Raw genomic sequence first — 19254 nt, forward strand, 5'->3', positions numbered from 1 at the left:
TTCGGTGTAATACTTTATTTTCTACTGTATTAAACGAAAGCCAGGAAAATACCAGGTTATTTAAAGGCAAATCTTTACTCCTTAAAGAAAAAATACAAACTGTGGTATTTTTAAGAGACTGTTATATTTTACATAATATAAACAAAATCACTAATGCATCTATAAGCTTGGTTTCCTTAAACTACAATGAACCACAGAATGGGTGAAAATGCATTTACTTTTTGGTGGCAAATAAACATACTGGAAAAAACACATAACACATAGCATGCCTTTTTTTCCTTACTGTCTACACACAGGAACTGACATAACCGAGCTTTAATAGCCGCCACCTCCTCTTCCCTGTCCGAAGTAGCCAGTTCCATAGGCCCCCCTACCACCTCCTCGCTGGAATCCCCCAGATCCTCTGTAGCCTCCACTAGGCCCTCTGTAGTCTCCTCCAGAGTTGCCTCTAAAGCCACCTCGGGGAACTCCTCTATAGCCTCCACCAACACCTGCACCATATCCTGCCCGAAAGGAGTTGGCGCTGCCACCATAGCCTCCGCTACCATAGCCTCCGCTACCATAGCCTCCGCTACCATAGCCTCCACTGCTATAGCCACTGCCATAGCCTCCACCACTGTAACTAGAACCTCCCCTTCTATATCCACTTCCATTGTCATATCGGGCCATCTTGGGAGGACGTGGACCATCTCCATACCTAGGAAAAACACAAAACCATCACTTTAGCAAAGCATTCTTATTATTTCCCAACGACTCACCAAATGTACACATTTAGTTATATTTGAAAATTTAATACATAAAGGGAATGAAGCCAAATGCACAAATAGAAATTGAAATAAAATTGATCTGCTATTCTAAAACAGTCATCAATTGTATCCATCTGTTTTTCTGAAGTTTTTTCTGATTCAATCTCAAAGGTTTTGAATTTTGGCAGTATGTCATTAGAACTTTAAGACAGTCCTCTTACTCAGTTCAATAACAGTGTTCCAAGAAGGCAAGCATTAGGAGCTGCCAATAAACTATTTGGTCTTTATCACCAAATGTTTTCCTGCAATAATTCTGAAATATGATTTTGAAAAATGTCCTTGGTAATGCCTAAATCTGTTTCATGTGGCAAATAAGGAAAATAAAGCTAATGAAAAATTGCAGAAATGACCGTCAACAACTTCAATTAAACATATCCCCAATCTGCTTATTACTCCTGTGCGGCTTTTCTTCAAGAATAACACTACCAATTCAGCAGCTAAGTCAGAAATATGGCTGTGTGGCTGGGTGCAGTGGTTCAGGTTTGTAATCCCAGCACTTTGGGAGGCTGAGGTGGGTGGATCACCTGAGGTTAGGAGTTTGAGACTAGCCTGGCAACATGGCGAAACTGTGTTTCTACTAAAAATAAAAAAATTAGCTGGGCGTGGTAGTGTGTGCCTGTAATCCCAGCTACTCGGGGGGTTGAGGCAGGAAGATCGCTTGAATCCGGGAGGCAGAGGTTGCAGTGAGCCAAGATGGCACCACTGCACTCCAGCCTGGGCAACAGGGCAAGACTGCCTCTCAAAAAAAAAAAAAAAAAAAAAAAAAAAAAAAAAAAAAAAAAAAATGAATGTAATCTCTCTTCCTTCTTTCATTGCACTATTCCATTTTAGTCCATCACGAATTCCTATTGATTCTACCACAAATCTGTCTAATCCAGTCACATCTCCCCATTGCAATTCTATCTACTACTGTAATTTAGGCCACTACATATTCATACATCCTAAACTCTCTTCATATATCCCTTTCTTTCTAGTTTCCGGACTATTATTCTTCATAGGAACAGATTATATACACAGAGGCTCCTTGCTTACCAGCCCTCCTACCAAAAATATTCTGTCTTCTCCTAAACACCCATGAATATGTCATTTGTTATCTGCCTATGACGCTTATTGAATTATTCTATACATTTAGCCACCTAGGAGGGACACAGAATAGCACAGTAAGAGCACTGTTTCAGGAGCCATGTTGCCTGGGTTTGAATCTAGTTCTATCTAGTTATTAGCTGTATGACCTTATGTATGGTCTTAACTTATCTGTGCCCGGTTTCCTTGTTTCTATTAAAGAGGATGAGGATAACAATCTACCTGCCTTACAGATAGACCAAATGCAATACATAATTTTTGATGACGAATTAGAGGTCATTTTTGGGTAACTGGAAGAATTTTAGTACATTAGTATATTATAGTATTACTAAAACACTTCAGGTTTTGGGGTGTGATTGTGGTATTGTGGCCATGTTCTTAAAAGACATGAAGTGTATTGACGTAAAATGTGGTAATGCCTGCTGCTTCATCACAAATGATTAAGCAAATGTACAAAACGCTGAAAATTAGTGAACCTAAATAAAGACTATATGGCTATACATTGTATCACTTTTCTGCCTTTTGGTATCTTGTAAATAAAAATTAGTGGGCAAAGAAAAAAATTTTAAAACCTGAAGCAAATAAAAATTTTAAGAATTAAGATAAATTTCTCATTTCTTTGCTTTAAGATATCCATGCTCTAGTTGTTTAAGATAAACAAAAACACATACACATTTGATAAAGAAGCAATTTAACATCTCATCAATATTTTTCTTTAGAGATGCCAAAACAGTACCATGGAAAGGGCTATCTGGGCTGTGTCACTTCCCTGTCATGTGACCCACTCTGAACTATATATGTGTATTTGTAAGATCCTTTTCTAACACTACCAACATGCAATGATGCAGTAGACCAATTACTAACAAAAGTAAATGACATTCTTTGTTCTGAGTATGTTAGCTGGAACTAAACTCTATCTATAGCTCTATCTATAGCTCTATCTATATCTAGAATTTTACTTAATAGGGCTTCTATCACTAACTTTAGGAATTCTAGGCCTACATAAGATCTCTCCCCTCTACTTGGTTCAATGAGAAGTTAATATGGTACTCACCGTGTACTGCCAATCATAAGGTTGATACCAGCAGCTGAGGGTCTAGAGATTTGACGGATCATGTTCAGCATACGTTCATTTACGGGGTCCAACTGGCTGATGATAGCAGGTTGTTTGGTTACTTCAACAACCAGAGCCTCCATGGCTGCCCGGAGACCGGTGATACAGGCAGCAGCTTCATGAGATATTTGCAGTTTAATCCTAAAGTGGCGAAATACATTAAAAATAAGAGAGGGAGTATATGTACAAAAAGACCATTATCTCTCAACTTCATACATGGCATGTTATAGAATAAATTTAACTTCTTAAGCATTAATATTTAAAAAAAACTACTTATAATGGCCCCAAACTTAGGCAAACAGATATGAAGAGTAGTAATAATCAGCACTAGCCTCTTAAAATTCACTGCTAGCTATGAGCAGGAGTCTTAAGCCATAAAGTCTATCAAGCCAAATAAAATGTAATAAAAATACATGTAATATATAATAAACAAAAAACAAAGTCCAGCAATATGGATCATTCAGACTTTTTTTTTTTTTTTTTGAGACAGAGTCTTGCTCTGTTGCCCTGGCTGGAATGCAGTGGTGTGATAGCTCACTGCAACCTCCAACTCCCAGGTTCAAGTGATTCTCCTGCCTCGGCCTCCAGAATAGCTGGGACTACAGGTGTGTGCTACCACACCTGGCTAAATTTTTTGTATTTTTTGTAGAGACAGGTTTCACCATGTTGTCCAGGCTGATCTTCAACTTCCTGAGCCCAAGTGATCTGCCGCACCCAGCCAGATCATCCAGACTTTAAAATAATGAATTTAAGAGACCCAGAATGCTGGCATTTTCTAGGTTTTCAAGAATATGATGGCTGAGCCTACTGGCTGTCCATTAAGCTCTATTCCATTTTTGCCCAGTGCTTGCCACTAGTTTTGAATCAATATACTGAGTATGTGAAAGGGTACTCAAGCTTCACTTAATCTGATTCCATAGTGGTGGTGTGCCTAGTGGTAGACATGGCTCAAATTCCTAATGCATTTGCTTCTACTAGTATCAATTTAACATTAAGTATATAATTTAGATATAATTAGTATATATTTAAGTTATAATTAGTATAATTAAGTTAAGATTAGCAGCTGAATTCCATCATATTGTAATTCTAAGAATTCAGTTTGGAGTTCACATCTGAAAATCCATACCAGTCATCTACAAGCACAATCTGCCCATCAGATTGGACTTTCTTGGAGGCAAAGAGAAGCAACTGCAGGGGGGTGACTAAAGTCATGCCTTTAGCAGAGATGGCTCGAGTTCGAATCTGCAAATGGAGAAAGAGACAATACAAAATGGTTGACATTCCAACTTCCAAATACCGCTATATACTGTGCTTTGAAAATCAAAATTCATGTTCCTAATGATTGTAAAGACAAGTTCAACTTTCAATGTAAACTTTTCTAGTCTTTTCTTACCTTTTCACCAAACACAAAGAAGGGAGATGGGTACTTCATGTCTTGGCTACTAAAAGGACAATTAACAGATGATTTGTGGATAAGTGCATTACGGCCTTCAGTGGTGAGAATCTTCCTCTTTTCCTTATGATAGCATACATTGGGGTATACACCAAAGGCCAGGAGGGAGATGACAACATCCAAATTATTATCTGGTCCAGTGTTAGTAAACACTTGTGTCAACAAACAATCTGTTAAGAGGAGCAGAGTGAAAAGAAAAATCAGATAACTGGCTGATCTTCACATTACATGCAAACTATTCAAGATAATTCAGAGAACTGACACTTCCTCACTCTTTTCACATAACCTGTCTGTAAAACTTTCTCTTCTCAGAATCCTTATACCCAGATTAAGTTCAAGGAGAAATGTTACTGAGTTTCCACAGTAAGAAAACGAAAACGTCTCTGTTCTCTTATAGACTCAACCATAAATAAGCCTGGGGTGATTACTTTTTTTTTTTTTTTTTTTTTTTGAGACGGAGTCTCGCTCTGTCACCCATGCTGGAGTGCAGTGGTGCCATCTTGGCTCACTGCAAGCTCTGCCTCCCAGGTTCATGCCATTCTCCTGCCTCAGCCTCCCAAGTAACTGGCACTACAGGTGCCCACCACCACGCCCGGCTAATTTTTTGTATTTTTAGTAGAGACGGGGTTTCACTGTGTTAGCCAGGATGGTCTCGATCTCCTGACCTCGTGATCCACCCACCTCGGCTTCCCAAAGTGCCGGGATTACAGGCGTGAGCCACCACGCCCCACTGGGGTGATTACTTTTTAAAGTCCCCCAATCAACCATCTACTCTGAGAATAAGAGCTTGACTGATAGGACCACAAAGTATTTATCTGCTACTCTTAAATAGCTGTTAGTTGTAGAGAAGATGGAAATCATCTAAGAGGACACCTACTGGAATGAAGGCTGATTTTTTACCCAGTCTACACTTTGAGTACTTAGCTACTGACTGGAAAGCATGACAGTCAACCGCTGAAAGCACAGACATATTTTGTTCTAGACAAACGAGTTCTAGTCTTATAGCCTCCTAATTGGATGAATTAAAGACAATTTATACCTTGGTGCCTGTTTCATTACCTGTAAAATGCATCTCAAGACTCTAGCACATAAAGTTTTCCCTTATAATTTTGAGGAAAAACTAAAATTTCAGCTGGCTTATGACAGAAGAGAACCACTCACTACTTTGTTTAGTTATTCCAATCACAGCCTTTAAAAATTTACCATCTTGCCCAACTACCTTCTTTCTCTCAACAGTCTTATTTCTGGTTATGCATTCCAGTTCTCAATGTTTTAGGAAATAATTCTATATTTTAACCTAGTTGGAAAAGAAAAGTACTATCATCTCATCTATCAAGAGCTTGACTGATAGGACCACAAAGTATTTATCTGCTCAGAGAACAGGTCATCTATCAAGAAACATGAGTTGGTTTTTTTCCACGTTAGATGTCATAAAGTCCTTTAATCATCTGTACACCGAAAGTATAAATTAAAGCCATTTAAAATTTAATGTGGTAGAATTTACTTCAAGTCTAAATGCTAACAAATTACTTCGCAAACCACTATAAGGTTATCAGCAAAGTACTCATTCTGGGAACTAGACCAGTGTTCACGAGAACTAAGAAATAGTTGGGAATATATAAAAATCATAGGGTCTAAAATTTGAAACTAAAATACACTTTGCTGTCAATTTGCAGGTACTATATAAATGTCACTTTAAAGATATCTTAAGAATGGAAGAAGTCTTACCTTCTGGAAACCCAGAATTGATCAAAATCTCTTTGAGCTGAACTTTGGCTTCCCAGGTCATTCTTAGTGTAGCCATATTAAGTCTTTTGTGCTCACAAAAACGTATCTCTGCTTCTTCTCCACCCATTCTAAAATAAATTGATATGAGAAATCATTCTCTAAGACCAGAGAACTAAATACAAATGAGAAACTACAGACAGCTCACCCAAATCTTACTCATACCTAGCATCATCCCAGGCTTGGAATACTGATAAAAGGGCTACGTGATCAGAAAATCTGTTTCCAGCAAAATTTCGATGGATATAGCCCAGCCGCTTTCCTTCATTGATGAAAGGCTCTGGAAAGCAGGTAGCAGCAGCAATGGTACAGATAGCATCTCCCACGCTGAAATACACAAAGACAGTTAAATCCAGACTAGATCACAATGTTGTTGCCAGCAGCTCAGGTAGTACTGTCGACTAGAGGATGCAGTCTTTCTTTATGGCTATGATTCTACTTTTATTTGCAATGAAATTGGCTCAACGAAGAACTTTTTAGCTGCTCTCTTCAGAATCAGAAAGAAAAAAGTGCTCTGATGCTCTAATGGCCACATATTTAACATAAATTATGACTAAGTATATTTTTCCTTTTATAGTCTCTCTTCCCCATCATACCAATTCTCTTAATCTTCAACATTTTCTGATAAAATAAACCTCTTTTCCTGACGCTGCTCTTTCAAGACCAACTATTAATAACAAGGGACCCTCCCACCCTGGCCTCCCAAAGTGCTAGGATTCAAGGTGTGAGCCAATTGCCTGGCCTGCTTGCTTTTAACTTTTGAGAAATCAGTGCCCTTTTCCCCATGTTGGGCCCGGATATCCATCTACTGGAACTGTTCATTTTTTTAGTGTTACACTTCTCTAAATATCTAGGTATGTTACTTCCCTGAAGAACATTTAGGATTTTTTTCATCTATCTGAGCCAATACTGCTTTTACAGGGAGGAGAAGATTCTGAAATTATTCTACCACTTAACGAAGAGAAACAAAGCACTTACTAGAATATACACCCCATTATCATCATTTTGCCAAAACGAGGCTCAATGGGGAGTTTAGCCAGGATTCGTCCCAAAGGAGTCAACTCATCATTGGCATCTAATGCATCAAGCTCTGTGGGGAGATAGTTCTTTGTGAGTAGAAACAAATGAACACTAATTTTAGGCAGACAAAACATTACTCTAAATTAAGGTTAAGATGGTTCAGAGTTCCTCTTTTGTCAAGCCAATCGCTAATACCATGTCTACAGCCAACAATTCTCTGTACTCAAAAATAGAACAAAATCAAAATCTGGAGCACCCAACATAAAGAAGGTATTACAACTACATCCTATAGGTTATAAAAACAAATACAATTCATATGAAGTCTATAAATACAGTATTAACTATAATAGCAGCATAAGTTTCTATATGCCATAAGAAGTCTGACACCCAGCTGTTAATGTTTAAAAAAAGGTAAAATCTAGAGAAAATTCTGAAGTTAACATAGTAGATAAATGCTAGATTCAAAATTCAAATTCAGATCTAGCTCCAATGCCCTTAATTTTCACTGTACTATTTTCACTGCTTCTATAACAAGTTTAGCAAGAAAACATAAATGTTCCAGGCTGGATGCAGTGGCTCCCGCCTGTAATCCCAGCACTTTGGGAGGCTGAGGTGGGTGGATCACTTGAGGTCGGGAGTTTCAGACCAGCCTGGCCAAAATGGTGAAGCCCTGTCTTAGTAAAATACAAAAATTAGTCGGGTGTAGTGGTGTATGCCTGTAGTCTCAGCTACTCGGGAGGCTGAGACAGAAGAATGGCTTGAACCTGGGAGGTGGAGGTTGCAGTGAGCTGAGATCACGCCACCGCACTCCAGCCTGGGCAATGGAGCAAGATTCCATCTCAAAAAAACAAAAAAGTTCTAAGAGATTCATATGAAATACTGTGGGTATCATGAGAAAGTTATGTTCTGATCTTAAGTACACAGTTAAGAGATGCCTTTTTAAGTTTTCTTTTCTTTTTTAAAGTAAGGCTCACATTGTCCCTTTCTTCCTTCTCATTGCTCATTAGAACAGTAACTATACTAACTACCTAAGGTAAGACTGGAGGCCTTAATATTATCACAGCCCTGTTGACTACATCTTCATCTTGATTCATTTGTTAAGTGTTATCTGCCAGGATAAGACAGATGGTATGATTAATATCTGTGTCAAGTAGGTCTGTATTTGTAAGTACCTCTAAGAGTGTGTTCTGCTTCAATCACAGCATCCAAAGGGGGAGGTTCAATTGCTTTGGCCAGAAATTGGCCAATTCCTCCTAGACGCAGAAGTTTTATGCTAAGAGCAATTTCATGCAATGGTGTTCGGAACATCTCTGGTGTCATGTGGGTTTCAAGTCTAAGAGAAAACAAGCATAAAATAACCATCCTCCTTGTGTATACACAGATGTTAGTTTAATGAACTTTTTGCAGCAAGGTAATCAGGGACACAGAGCTGCCCTTTCATCATCCTTTCATTTTACAGTTACCACCGAACCTTTTATCATTCACTATACACACTGTTGACAAAATTTAATCTGGTTGCATAGTGGTTTCTGACTTATCCTCACAGCTTGATGGCCTTTTAGGCTGAGAAGAAAAATGAAAAAATTATCCAAAATCTCCAACGTTATTAGCTCCACCCATGGTCTCTTCAGGCCTTGCCTGTTGACAAACGTGGGTTAAAAACGACAATGACACTTTTTGTAGGATGATTACTCATACTAACATTTCTCTACAACCTCCCCACCTTCCTAGTTCATGTAATTTTAGTGCCACTAGAAAGGCTCTTATAGATGTAACTCTTTAAAATCCAAAACTTTTTGACTTCTGACACGACACTTAAAGGAAATGCTCATTAGAGCGTTTTGGATTTCATGTTTTCGGATTAGGGATGCCCAATTGGTAAATACAATGCAAATATTACCAAGAAAAAAAATCCAAAACCACTTCTGGTCCCAAGCATTTCAGTTTTAAAAGAGATATCTGACCTGTATGAATTAACAACTGCAAACACTTATTGGGAGATCATGATGTGCCAGACACTGTTCAAAGTATTTTACATTATTAACTCATTTAATACTTATACCAACCCTATGGGTTAGGCATTATTTACCATATTCTTTTTACAACGGAGGAAACAAGAGACGTTAAGTAACTTAATATTTTATAGAATGAGGGAAATGCAGGCCTAAGGAGTAACCACTTAGTGTTATACAATGTATTAGGCACAAATAATATTAAAATCTAGGTCTCCGTATTTCTAATTCTGGCTTATTCTCTATAAATGATTTGTGATGAAGATCCTTATGAAACATTTACACCTGATTCCAACATGGCTAGCAAGACTTAGATCAGCTTAAACTGGCAGGTTTACATAACTGCACACATCTGTCCCTACAGAGAACAGAACAAAAATCCCTTACTAAAGGTCAAGAATGGGTCTTACCTCTCAAAACGAGCTCGGCTGCACAGGTGAAAGCAGAATCCAGGCCGTACTCGGCCAGCTCGCCCTTTCCGTTGCTCAAGGTTTGTTTTTGATGCCCATACGGTAGCATAGTTGGTCATATTGTTGTGAGCAGTGAAGAGTTTCACTTTCTGCCTACATAGGAAAAAGTTGTTAATTCTAAGACTCATGTATTATCAATAACTATTACATATCCACTAAGTAGTGAATGCTTTCCACTACGTAGTTAAAGCCATACCTGCTTGTGATGTCTATTCATGAATGGCACAAGTAAGAATCAGCAATCTGACTGCAAACTCCTAGTTGTCAACCTACTAAAAGGCAATGTAACATCCACCTGCCACTTACCAGCTGAACTGCCTTGGCCAAACTTTCCATGCCATTATCTACCTTATAGAGTTTTTTTGGTAAACATTACATAAATTAACAAATGCAAAGCCATTTAAATGGAATATGGCACATACACAAAAGAAAGTAATTATTTAAGTCATCTCTATTCCAAAGTTTAGTGTAACTTTTAGGATATCTGTATCTAGTGATGCCTGTGTGGTCCTTTTGAACCCCCAAGTAACCTCAGATTCCTTCAATGTTACATACAGAGACAGCTGCCACTAAACTACTGGGATTAGCACAGAATGCTATTCATCATTTCCTAAAATGGATGTTGGCAGCAAATTGTTTTCATTGTCAGGACAGACTAAGGAATTATATAGAGAAGTCATGGGGCACAAGTTGGCCAGATATAACCAAGTTTCAACTTTTTTGTCCTTTCAATTTATCAATTACCATGTAATTCCTGTATCTACACAGAATGTCTCCTGGTATATTTTCCAGGCTCATCTCATACCAAAATGAAGACCTTTAATCCTTAAAGGAGTGTCCTTCAAGGTAGGATATTTGTCATGTGCTAAACACTGGTCATCTTTATTCATCAAACAGCATGCTATAGTACGGCAGTGATCAATGGAAACACCCAATGGGAAATAAGTGAGACACCAGCAGCCAAGAGCAATGAGAAGTAATCATCAGTTAACAGTTTCAAGCTTTGTCACTTTCTACCATAACTGATTTGCAGTAATCAACAGAAATAATTACTCTTAATTATCAATTACCTATAATGCTATATAGACGCAAATAATTTTGGAGATTTAAGAACACAGGAGTTTAAAAATAAAGTGTTTTTGATTCTGTTAACTGGTAAGAAGTTTCCAGTTAGTAACACTGGAACAGGCAAACAGGTTTCCCAGTAACTTACTTGCAGGAGTCAATGACATAAACAACATCGTTTATGGTAATGCTTGTTTCAGCAATATTTGTGGACAAAATAACCTGTGAAGAAAGAAAAATTACACTCCAGAAAATATTCTTATTAGTTACTTGAAAGGACTGATTTGCTTATGTAACAAATGACAAGAAAATTACAGAAGTCCTAAAAAGATCACCCAATAACTGATTAATGAACGATCTACTAAGCTCAGAAAGAGAAAGACTCCTTTTTTCTTCCTCAATTTAGATGGGTTACCATTTTTTGGGTAGCTCTTTGAAGACCTGTAACATTTGTTTAGTATCTATGTCACCTTCCACTCCCATCATTGTAGTGTTTAATATTTACCTTGGTTACTCCAACTGGTACTGGATCAAACACTTTGCGCTGTTCCTCTCGAGGAATCTGAGAATGCAGAGGTAGAATCTGATACCGATGGCTTCCTATATAACAATACAGAACAATCAGGGACTAAAAACAGGAGCTGGTTTCAAACAGCTCTCCATTACACCTTTTTTTACTCAAAAGTAAAATTTTGTTTTCACATACTGGCTAATGCACTAGCAAAACATTCATTTTCACTCTCAAATATGTGAGAATTCAAACAAAGACTCATACCAAAATGTGGATTCATTTCCAAATGCTTCTGCATAGTATAAATCAGATTCCAGCCAGGCAAAAAAACCAACACAGCTCCAGGAACATTAAGGGTTTCAATGTACTTAAGTAGAGCTTCGATGAGTTCAAAAGGAGTTTCCTTTTCGTTCAATTGAGACATGCTCAACCTTGTTTCTGGACCATATTCATCACCACAGATCAAGTTGCAATTTGCCTGTAAACAACAGGGAGACATATTTTTGGATTGTCTCAGTTACTACGGCTCATGAGATAAGTCTTCTAGATTTCTTCTAGTGACTCTAATTACTTGTAATGTCATTATTTATTCTAGTTGACTAGTCACACACTATAGAATACAGAAGAAATTTAATTTCCAAAAATGTAGAGCTTACATCAATATACTGAACTTTTCTAACTCATATTTCTCACAGGATAGGACTAAAATTCAAACACAAACTTAAATTTGACTCAAACCTCTCATAGAGCCTTCTACTGAGTATATTTCTATTAATGAAATAATGTGGTATTTTCCAAAAAGTTTACATTAGAATCAATGATAAAACAAGTTGAGAAACGGTTGTTGCAATTGGTCTTTTTCCTAAATTTTCTAATCTGCTGTTCATTTACATCTTCAGATCTTTTGATTAAAAAGATATAATCTTACGTTTTCTAGCAAATTCTGCATTGCTGGCTGTCTCAGTCTATTTCCAGATAATCCATTTTTATACTATCGTTGTCCAACTCTCAAGCACTACAAAGTAAGTCTTTTCTTTCCTGTTTCTCCTAGGAAATCCCTCATTGCTCCCTGATTTAATACTCTGTCCACCTGATAATGTCATCTCCCGTCTCCTGTAGCTAAAGCTATAGCTGCTGTTTCTTAAACTTTATTGTATATACAGATCACCTGAGGATCTTGTTAAACTGTAGATTCTGACTCAGCAGATCTAGGGTGGGGCACAGGATTCTGCCTTTCTACCAGTTTCCCAGGTGCTGCAGCCTACTGAAAAACTTTGAGTAGCAAAACCTTATACAACAGTGTTGTCCCTAACCATGCCTGGCCTTTAAACATCGTATTCTTTCTTCTTTTTCTTTTGATCTTTACGCCAGAAATAATTTGTGATAGAAATAGCTTGTCACTGAACCTGGAATTTTTTTGCAGTAAAATACATCAATTAATCCAAAAGCCGACATTACAGTCAGTTTTTAAGAAAGTTTGCTGTAATGCTAATACATTGCCATGTTATATTAACTCATTTTTTTCTCGCATTGACAATTTGCCCATAATGGAAATTCTTCTTGAAATTCACTTACATCATCATCCTCACCACCATCATCATCTTTATCCTTCTTCTTCTTGTCTTTTGGTGGAGGAATAAAGTGGGTCATCTGAATGCAGTCTTCCAGAAAATATTCTGCCAGGGACAATCCAGTCAGGTTAAGTACTATCAACTTTCACAATGGAGCAGACCCAAATTCATTTGCTAATTCATAGTTCAAAACTACTTTAATACCCCTCTAGTCTGATTCTTCACAACTGCCAAAAAATTCCAGTAGCAATAACCTTATTTTCCGCATCAAAATCAAGTGTTTCCCTCTCTTAGACCTCGAAGGAGGGTGAGGTGTCTTTTATACATGTTCCCACAGAGCCAGTTGGGGTATCCTCTGTGTATTAACATTCAGTCAAACATTTATCTATACACTTCCATTGTGTGGGAGTTATACATGGAAAGAAGTAACTTCAATACAATCCACCACAGTCCATCCTTCCTCTGTCAGTATGCACACACAAAATGGCTTCTAGTTAATCTGAAGAAGGATCTCAATGCAAGGACTGGAAGATCTGTTGATCAATTATGCCCGAGATTCTCAGATGGCCCCAGAATGTCTTTATAATCGAAACACCCTCTATATCCAAAGACTCCCAAAGTGCCAGTCTCATCACATCATATTAAGGGCATATCCTATCAATGTGACTTACTCCTCATGATGTTAAAACTTCATCACCTGTGGTAGTGCCTGCCAAGTTTCTCCGCTGTAAAGTTACTCATTTTCCCTTCTTCCCACACTGTAGTGGGAGTTCAGTCCCACTTGTTTGAAAAATGGGGAGACCATTTACATAAATTGTTTAAAATTCTTCTGTAGGAGACATTTGTCACTATTCTTATTAAACCACTTATTTACATATCAATATAGACACATAAATATTTTATATTTTGGTAATCTAATACCATGTTTTTTTTTTTCCTCAAACTGTTCCAGCTTTGGCCATTGGGAGCTCTTTCAGGTTGGCTCCTGTGTCCCTTTATTCCCATCGTCATGGGCTTCTTTTAGGCACCTCCTTACTTTAAGGGACAAGATATTCCAGGCTCATTTTTGTATATTGTTTCATCCTAGAAGCAGCCATTTCTCCAGGAATATCTGGCTCCTTTAATTGGAGAACGGCATTAAAAACAAAATCTGGATGTGGGGCATATCCCTATCTACTGGGTGTCACTGCTTCTACTCCCACTCAGCACACAGAGCTACAAAAAAATGTGTATGTATACTAACACATGTATCCACACCTATCTATAATTATTTCTATACCTATCCATTTGTATCTCCATTTAGCTAAACACAAGTTCATACTGATCTCTGAGTGTAATCCAGTACCATATGGTTTGTTCTAGCAATCCCACTTATCCTTAACTTCTCTTTCTAGTAGTAAGAAACTGAGCTCCCACCACTTGCCATCCATTTACTTGTATGTCATTTCCAGTACACATGTACAGCAGTTTTAGAATTAACCTGTACCCCAGTGAATTATACTGGCTTAGCATGCTGGCATAGCCATAACATCACTTTATATCTATCTACACTGTTTCTCTCTTGTTTTCATGCCCTCAATTAGAATGTGCCATAATTCTTTTTTCCCCCCCACAGCTACCAGATGACTATCCTAGAAAACTGTGCTAACAACTCCTAAACACAGTAAAGAAGGCTGGGCGCAGTGGCTCTAGACTATAATCCCAGCACTTTGGTAGGCTGAGGCAGGCTGACTGCTTGAGTCCATGAGTTTGAGACCAGCTTGGGCAACAGGGTGAGACCTTGTCTCTACAAAATATACAAAAATTAGCCAGGCGCGGTGGTGTGCGCCTGTAGTCCCAGGTACTCAGGAAGCTGAGATGGGGAGGACTGGTTGAGCCTGGGAGCCAGAGGTTGCAGTGAGCCAAGATTGCACCACTACACTCCAGTCTGGGGGACAAAGTGAGACCCTGTCTTAGAAAAACAAAAAGATACTCAAGAACTCTCACTTATCAGAAATACATAACCTTGATACACTTCCCTTAATCTTAATTCAAAATCAAGTTGCTCAGGCTCTAAAAAGGATTCTTAATTTGATCCTGGCTGCTTAAACTTTTAATAGTAATTGCCATAATTACCTATACACCACAGTGATTTCCCTTTGACTATACTTTATACTTTTTAGAAGTTTGGCTTTATAATTAAAGGCCTGGAAACTTACTGGATATGCAAACTACTCAAGTAGTAAATGAAACCTGGTCTCACTTCTCAGACTGTACTCACTACTGTATAAAATTACAGACGAGAAACCCCTCAAAAATGCTATGATACATTTGATACTATAATTTGTCCTGCATTTTAAGTATTCTTTAAATTGTAACTCTAATCTCCAGGATTAAGAAAATACAAACCCTATTGCACAAAAGATGTTCCTATACCACCCCCACAGTATTACCTTGAACTGGGTAAGTCCTCCCATAAACTTCAATGATGGGGCAATTGAAGAAATATTCACAAAACATGCTGGTATCAATAGTAGCGGACATAAGAACAATGCGAACTTCAGGATAAGCCTGAACAACATCACGCAGTACTACCAAAAGGAAGTCAGTCTATTAAAAAACAAACACAAAATTTTCGAAATTACGTTAAGTTTATATAACAAGCTATGCAGTTATACAGCCACAAGACATCAATTAAATTCAGTTTCTTAGATGACTCATAGAAGTGCCAAGATAAAGGACCACAGTGGGTCTTTTATCAATTTTTAAGATAACAATAACAATTTTTAAGAACAGTTGTAGCCTAATAGTTGTGGAGATTAGAAATGAGTGCTATTGGCCAGGCCTGGTGGCTCACACCTGTAATCCCAGTATTTTCGGAGGTCAAGGCGGGCAGATAATCTGAGGTCGGGAGTTCGAGACCAGCCTGACCAACATGGAGAAATCCTGTCTCTACTAAAAATACAAAATTAGCCCAGTGTGGTGGCACATGCCTGTAATCCCAGGTACTCAGGAGGCTGAGGCAGGATAATCACTTGAACCCAGGAGGGAGAGGCTGCAGTGAGCCGAGCCATGTTGTCCAGGCTGATCTCAAACTCCTGGCCTCAAGTGATCCATCCGCCTCGGCCAACTATATTTTTAAATTTCACTTACTTTATGGGCATGCATATTTTATGTTGTCTTGGGATTTCCTTTTTTACATACAACAGCATTGCTAAGATTCATCCACACATTACTATACTCATCCTTTCTGATGACAGTTTACTGTCCCAGTGTATGAATATATCAGTTAATTCACTTACTCTTACACATATGTGGCTTCTTTTCAAGATTTACTAATGTGAACATTTGCTACTATGAGGATTCTTGTTCAAGTCTAAACAGGAGTGCTAAACATATCCAAGTTTCTGTAGGTTAAGTGTGGGTATGGAATTGCCAAGCTATAGGGTATGTTAGCTGCTGAACTTCGGGAGATAATGCTTAACTATTTTCCTAAGTGGTTCCATTATTTATATATCCCCATGAGCAGTGGATAAGTGATCCTGCTGATACACATACTCTCCAACATTTTTAGTGTCATTTTTTATTAAATAAATGGATATAAAGCAGTGTCTTGTTGTGATCTAGATCTATACTTTCCTATTAGTCCCAATGAGATTATCTCCATGTTTATTAGCCAAATATTTCCTCTTCTACAAAATGCCTGTGTTTTTGCTCATTATTCTACTAAGTTGTTTACTTTTCTTACTGATTTGTAGAAGTTGCTTATATATTCCTATACTAACTTATTGGAATCTTTGAGCTTGTGGTTTTCCTTAAAGTAAGGAAATAACCTTTTGATTAAACAAATAACCTTAATTTTAACATAGAATAACATATTGATCTTTTATTTCAAGGTTAGTGCATTTCATGTTTTCAGCAATCCTTTCAGAGGGTCTAAGACTATGCTGCCCAATACAGTAGCATTAATCTGAATTGAGATGTACTCTAGTAAAACACATATCAAATTTTGAAGACACCATATGAAGAAAAATAATGCAAAATATCTCAAATGCAACTTTTAAAATTAACTGCGTGTTGTAAATATTTTAGATATTCTGGGTTAAATATGTTTAATTTCACCTTTTCACCTTTTTAAATGTATTATTAGAAAAATTTAAATTATCTATGTGACTTACATATTTCTTTTGGGCAGCACTGTCTAGAAGATGCTTATTTATATTTTTATATTTTCTACTTCAGTGTTCGAAAAACTCATGCGTCAACACGTTTAAAGTTCTCAATCTATATGGAGTTGATTTTTGTACTTAGTTATGAGGCAGGAAACCGATTTCAACTACTTTGAAATAAACATTAGTTTCCAGTTCCATTTACTTAATCGCTCATTCCCTTTCTCACTGATCTGAGGTGCCACCACTGTCTCCTAACAATGTTGCATGTAACATGTAACATACAATGTGCTTTTGTGCCCTGTCTTATCCCATCTGTTAACTCATGAACCTCACTGTCTTGATTATTTTAGCTTCAAAACAAGTCTTGTTATCTGTAAACCAAGATTCTCTGTTCTGCTCTTCTTTAGAAGTACAAGCTATTTGGGGCCATAAATCAATCTTTTTAAGTATTTATAATCACCTCATCAAGTTATATGGAAAACCTTCCTGGGATTTTAATTAGAATTGCATTCAAAATGTGGACCAACTTGAAAATAATTGATATGCTATTAAATCCTTCTATATATAAAACGTGGTCTTTTCTTTTTCAGTGTTTTGTAATAAAACTTATTTTTCTTGTAGAGATCTTGCATTTTTTTTTTATTCTTAGGTACTGAATACTTTTGACTACTGCACTGGGATCTTTGTTTGTTTTTCTAGTTATTTGTCTAAGTATAAAAAATGCAACTGCCTTTGGTATATTAACCTTTTATCCAGCCATACTGTTAAATTCTATTATTTGTAGTAAATGGTCTGTAAGTGCACTTGGGTTTTCTATGTAAGGTGACAGAACTAGGTAAGATTTATCTTGAAAGAGAACATGAAAAGTTTCTGCAGGCTGGGCACAGTGGCCCACACCTGTAAATCCCAGCACTTTGGGAGGCCGAGGCAGGCGGATCACCTGAGGTCAGGAGTTTGAGACCAGTTTGGCCAACATGGTGAAACCCCGTCTCTACTAAAAATACAAAAATTAGCCAGGTGTGGTGGAAGGCACCTACAATCCCAGCTACTCGTAGGAGAATCGCCTGAACTTGGGGGCGGAGGTTGCAGTGAGCTGAGATGCAGAAACTTCACTCTAGCCTGGGCGGAAGAGTGAAACTCCAAGACAAGACTGGACTGGACAAGACCAAACCAAACTGGACCAGACCGGACCAAACCGGGCCAGACTGGACTGGACCAAACCAAACTGGACCAGACCAAACCGGACAACACTGGTCAGGACCAGATAAGACCAGTCAGGACTGGGCAAGACCGGACCAAACCAGACAAGACCCCGTCAGGACCAGATAAGAACAGACCAAACCGCGGCAAACCAGGTAAGACTGGTTGGGATCAGACAAGACAGGACCAGACCGGGCCGAACCAGATAAGACTGGTCAGGAGTCAGGACTGGCCCAAACCGGACAGGACAAGACCTATCCGCACCAGATTAGGCCAGACAGGACTGGACCAAACCAGACAAGAGCAGACCAAACCGGGTAAGACTGGTCAGGACCGGAGAAAAACGGACCAAACAATACCGGACAAGGTTTCACTGTGAAAAGTACACAGACCTCAAGAGACCCACGCACCTCAGCCTCCCAAAGTGCTAGGATTACAGGCGTGAGCCACTGTGCCTGGCCCAGATTTACATCTTAAGTTGCTTAAGCTGACCAAAACTTACTGTTTTAGAAAAATACCAACGATAATCCATGACATTATTCCAGTGTTTGGAATAATTTAAACCCTAAGAACATTGTTACATTAACAAGCAAAGATAATATCGAAACATTTGTCAATTAAGTTAATCAGGAAAAACCTATAAAGTTTCCAAGAGATTATAAAGGACAAAAGAGCAAAAATTTTGCCCTACTGAAAAGTTACATGATTTATAGTCATGATAAACCACCTAAACCAGTCTTATTTGCTTTAGCTTAGTTTTGACAAAACTGAAGACGTTTAACAAAAACAGATATAAAAGTAAGAGGAGAAAATCTTTAAGAAATGCTTTGAGGTCAGTAGGGTGGATCACCTGAGGTTTAGAGTTTGAGACCAGCCTGGCCAACATGGTGAAATCCTATCTCTACTAAAAATACAAAAAATTAGCCAGGACTGGTGGCAGGCACCTGTAATCCCAGCTACTTGGGAGGCTGAGGCAAGGAGAATTGCTTAAACCTGGGAGGCAGAGGTTGCAG

The 19254-nt window shown here is 38.1% G+C and overlaps 1 protein-coding gene across 2 annotated transcripts in view; it reads right to left on the reverse strand.

The window, feature by feature from the left end:
• Positions 1–19254, reverse strand: part of DHX9 (DExH-box helicase 9) — a 49177-nt gene continuing 29923 nt past the window's right edge. For both annotated transcript variants that reach the window (XM_055233494.2, XM_055233496.2), the window contains 14 exons: positions 15323–15479; positions 12895–12995; positions 11584–11797; positions 11314–11408; positions 10957–11030; positions 9684–9836; positions 8434–8594; positions 7220–7331; positions 6407–6568; positions 6185–6312; positions 4397–4626; positions 4130–4245; positions 2944–3144; positions 1–697 (listed from right to left, as the gene is read on the reverse strand). In XM_055233494.2, coding sequence (XP_055089469.1) covers positions 316–697; positions 2944–3144; positions 4130–4245; positions 4397–4626; positions 6185–6312; positions 6407–6568; positions 7220–7331; positions 8434–8594; positions 9684–9836; positions 10957–11030; positions 11314–11408; positions 11584–11797; positions 12895–12995; positions 15323–15479 — 2286 coding nt within the window. In that variant the 3' untranslated portion in view covers positions 1–315. The remainder of the gene's footprint in view (positions 698–2943; positions 3145–4129; positions 4246–4396; positions 4627–6184; positions 6313–6406; positions 6569–7219; positions 7332–8433; positions 8595–9683; positions 9837–10956; positions 11031–11313; positions 11409–11583; positions 11798–12894; positions 12996–15322; positions 15480–19254) is intronic.

This window comes from Symphalangus syndactylus, chromosome 19 (assembly GCF_028878055.3).
Source record: "Symphalangus syndactylus isolate Jambi chromosome 19, NHGRI_mSymSyn1-v2.1_pri, whole genome shotgun sequence".
Lineage (NCBI taxonomy): Eukaryota > Metazoa > Chordata > Mammalia > Primates > Hylobatidae > Symphalangus > Symphalangus syndactylus.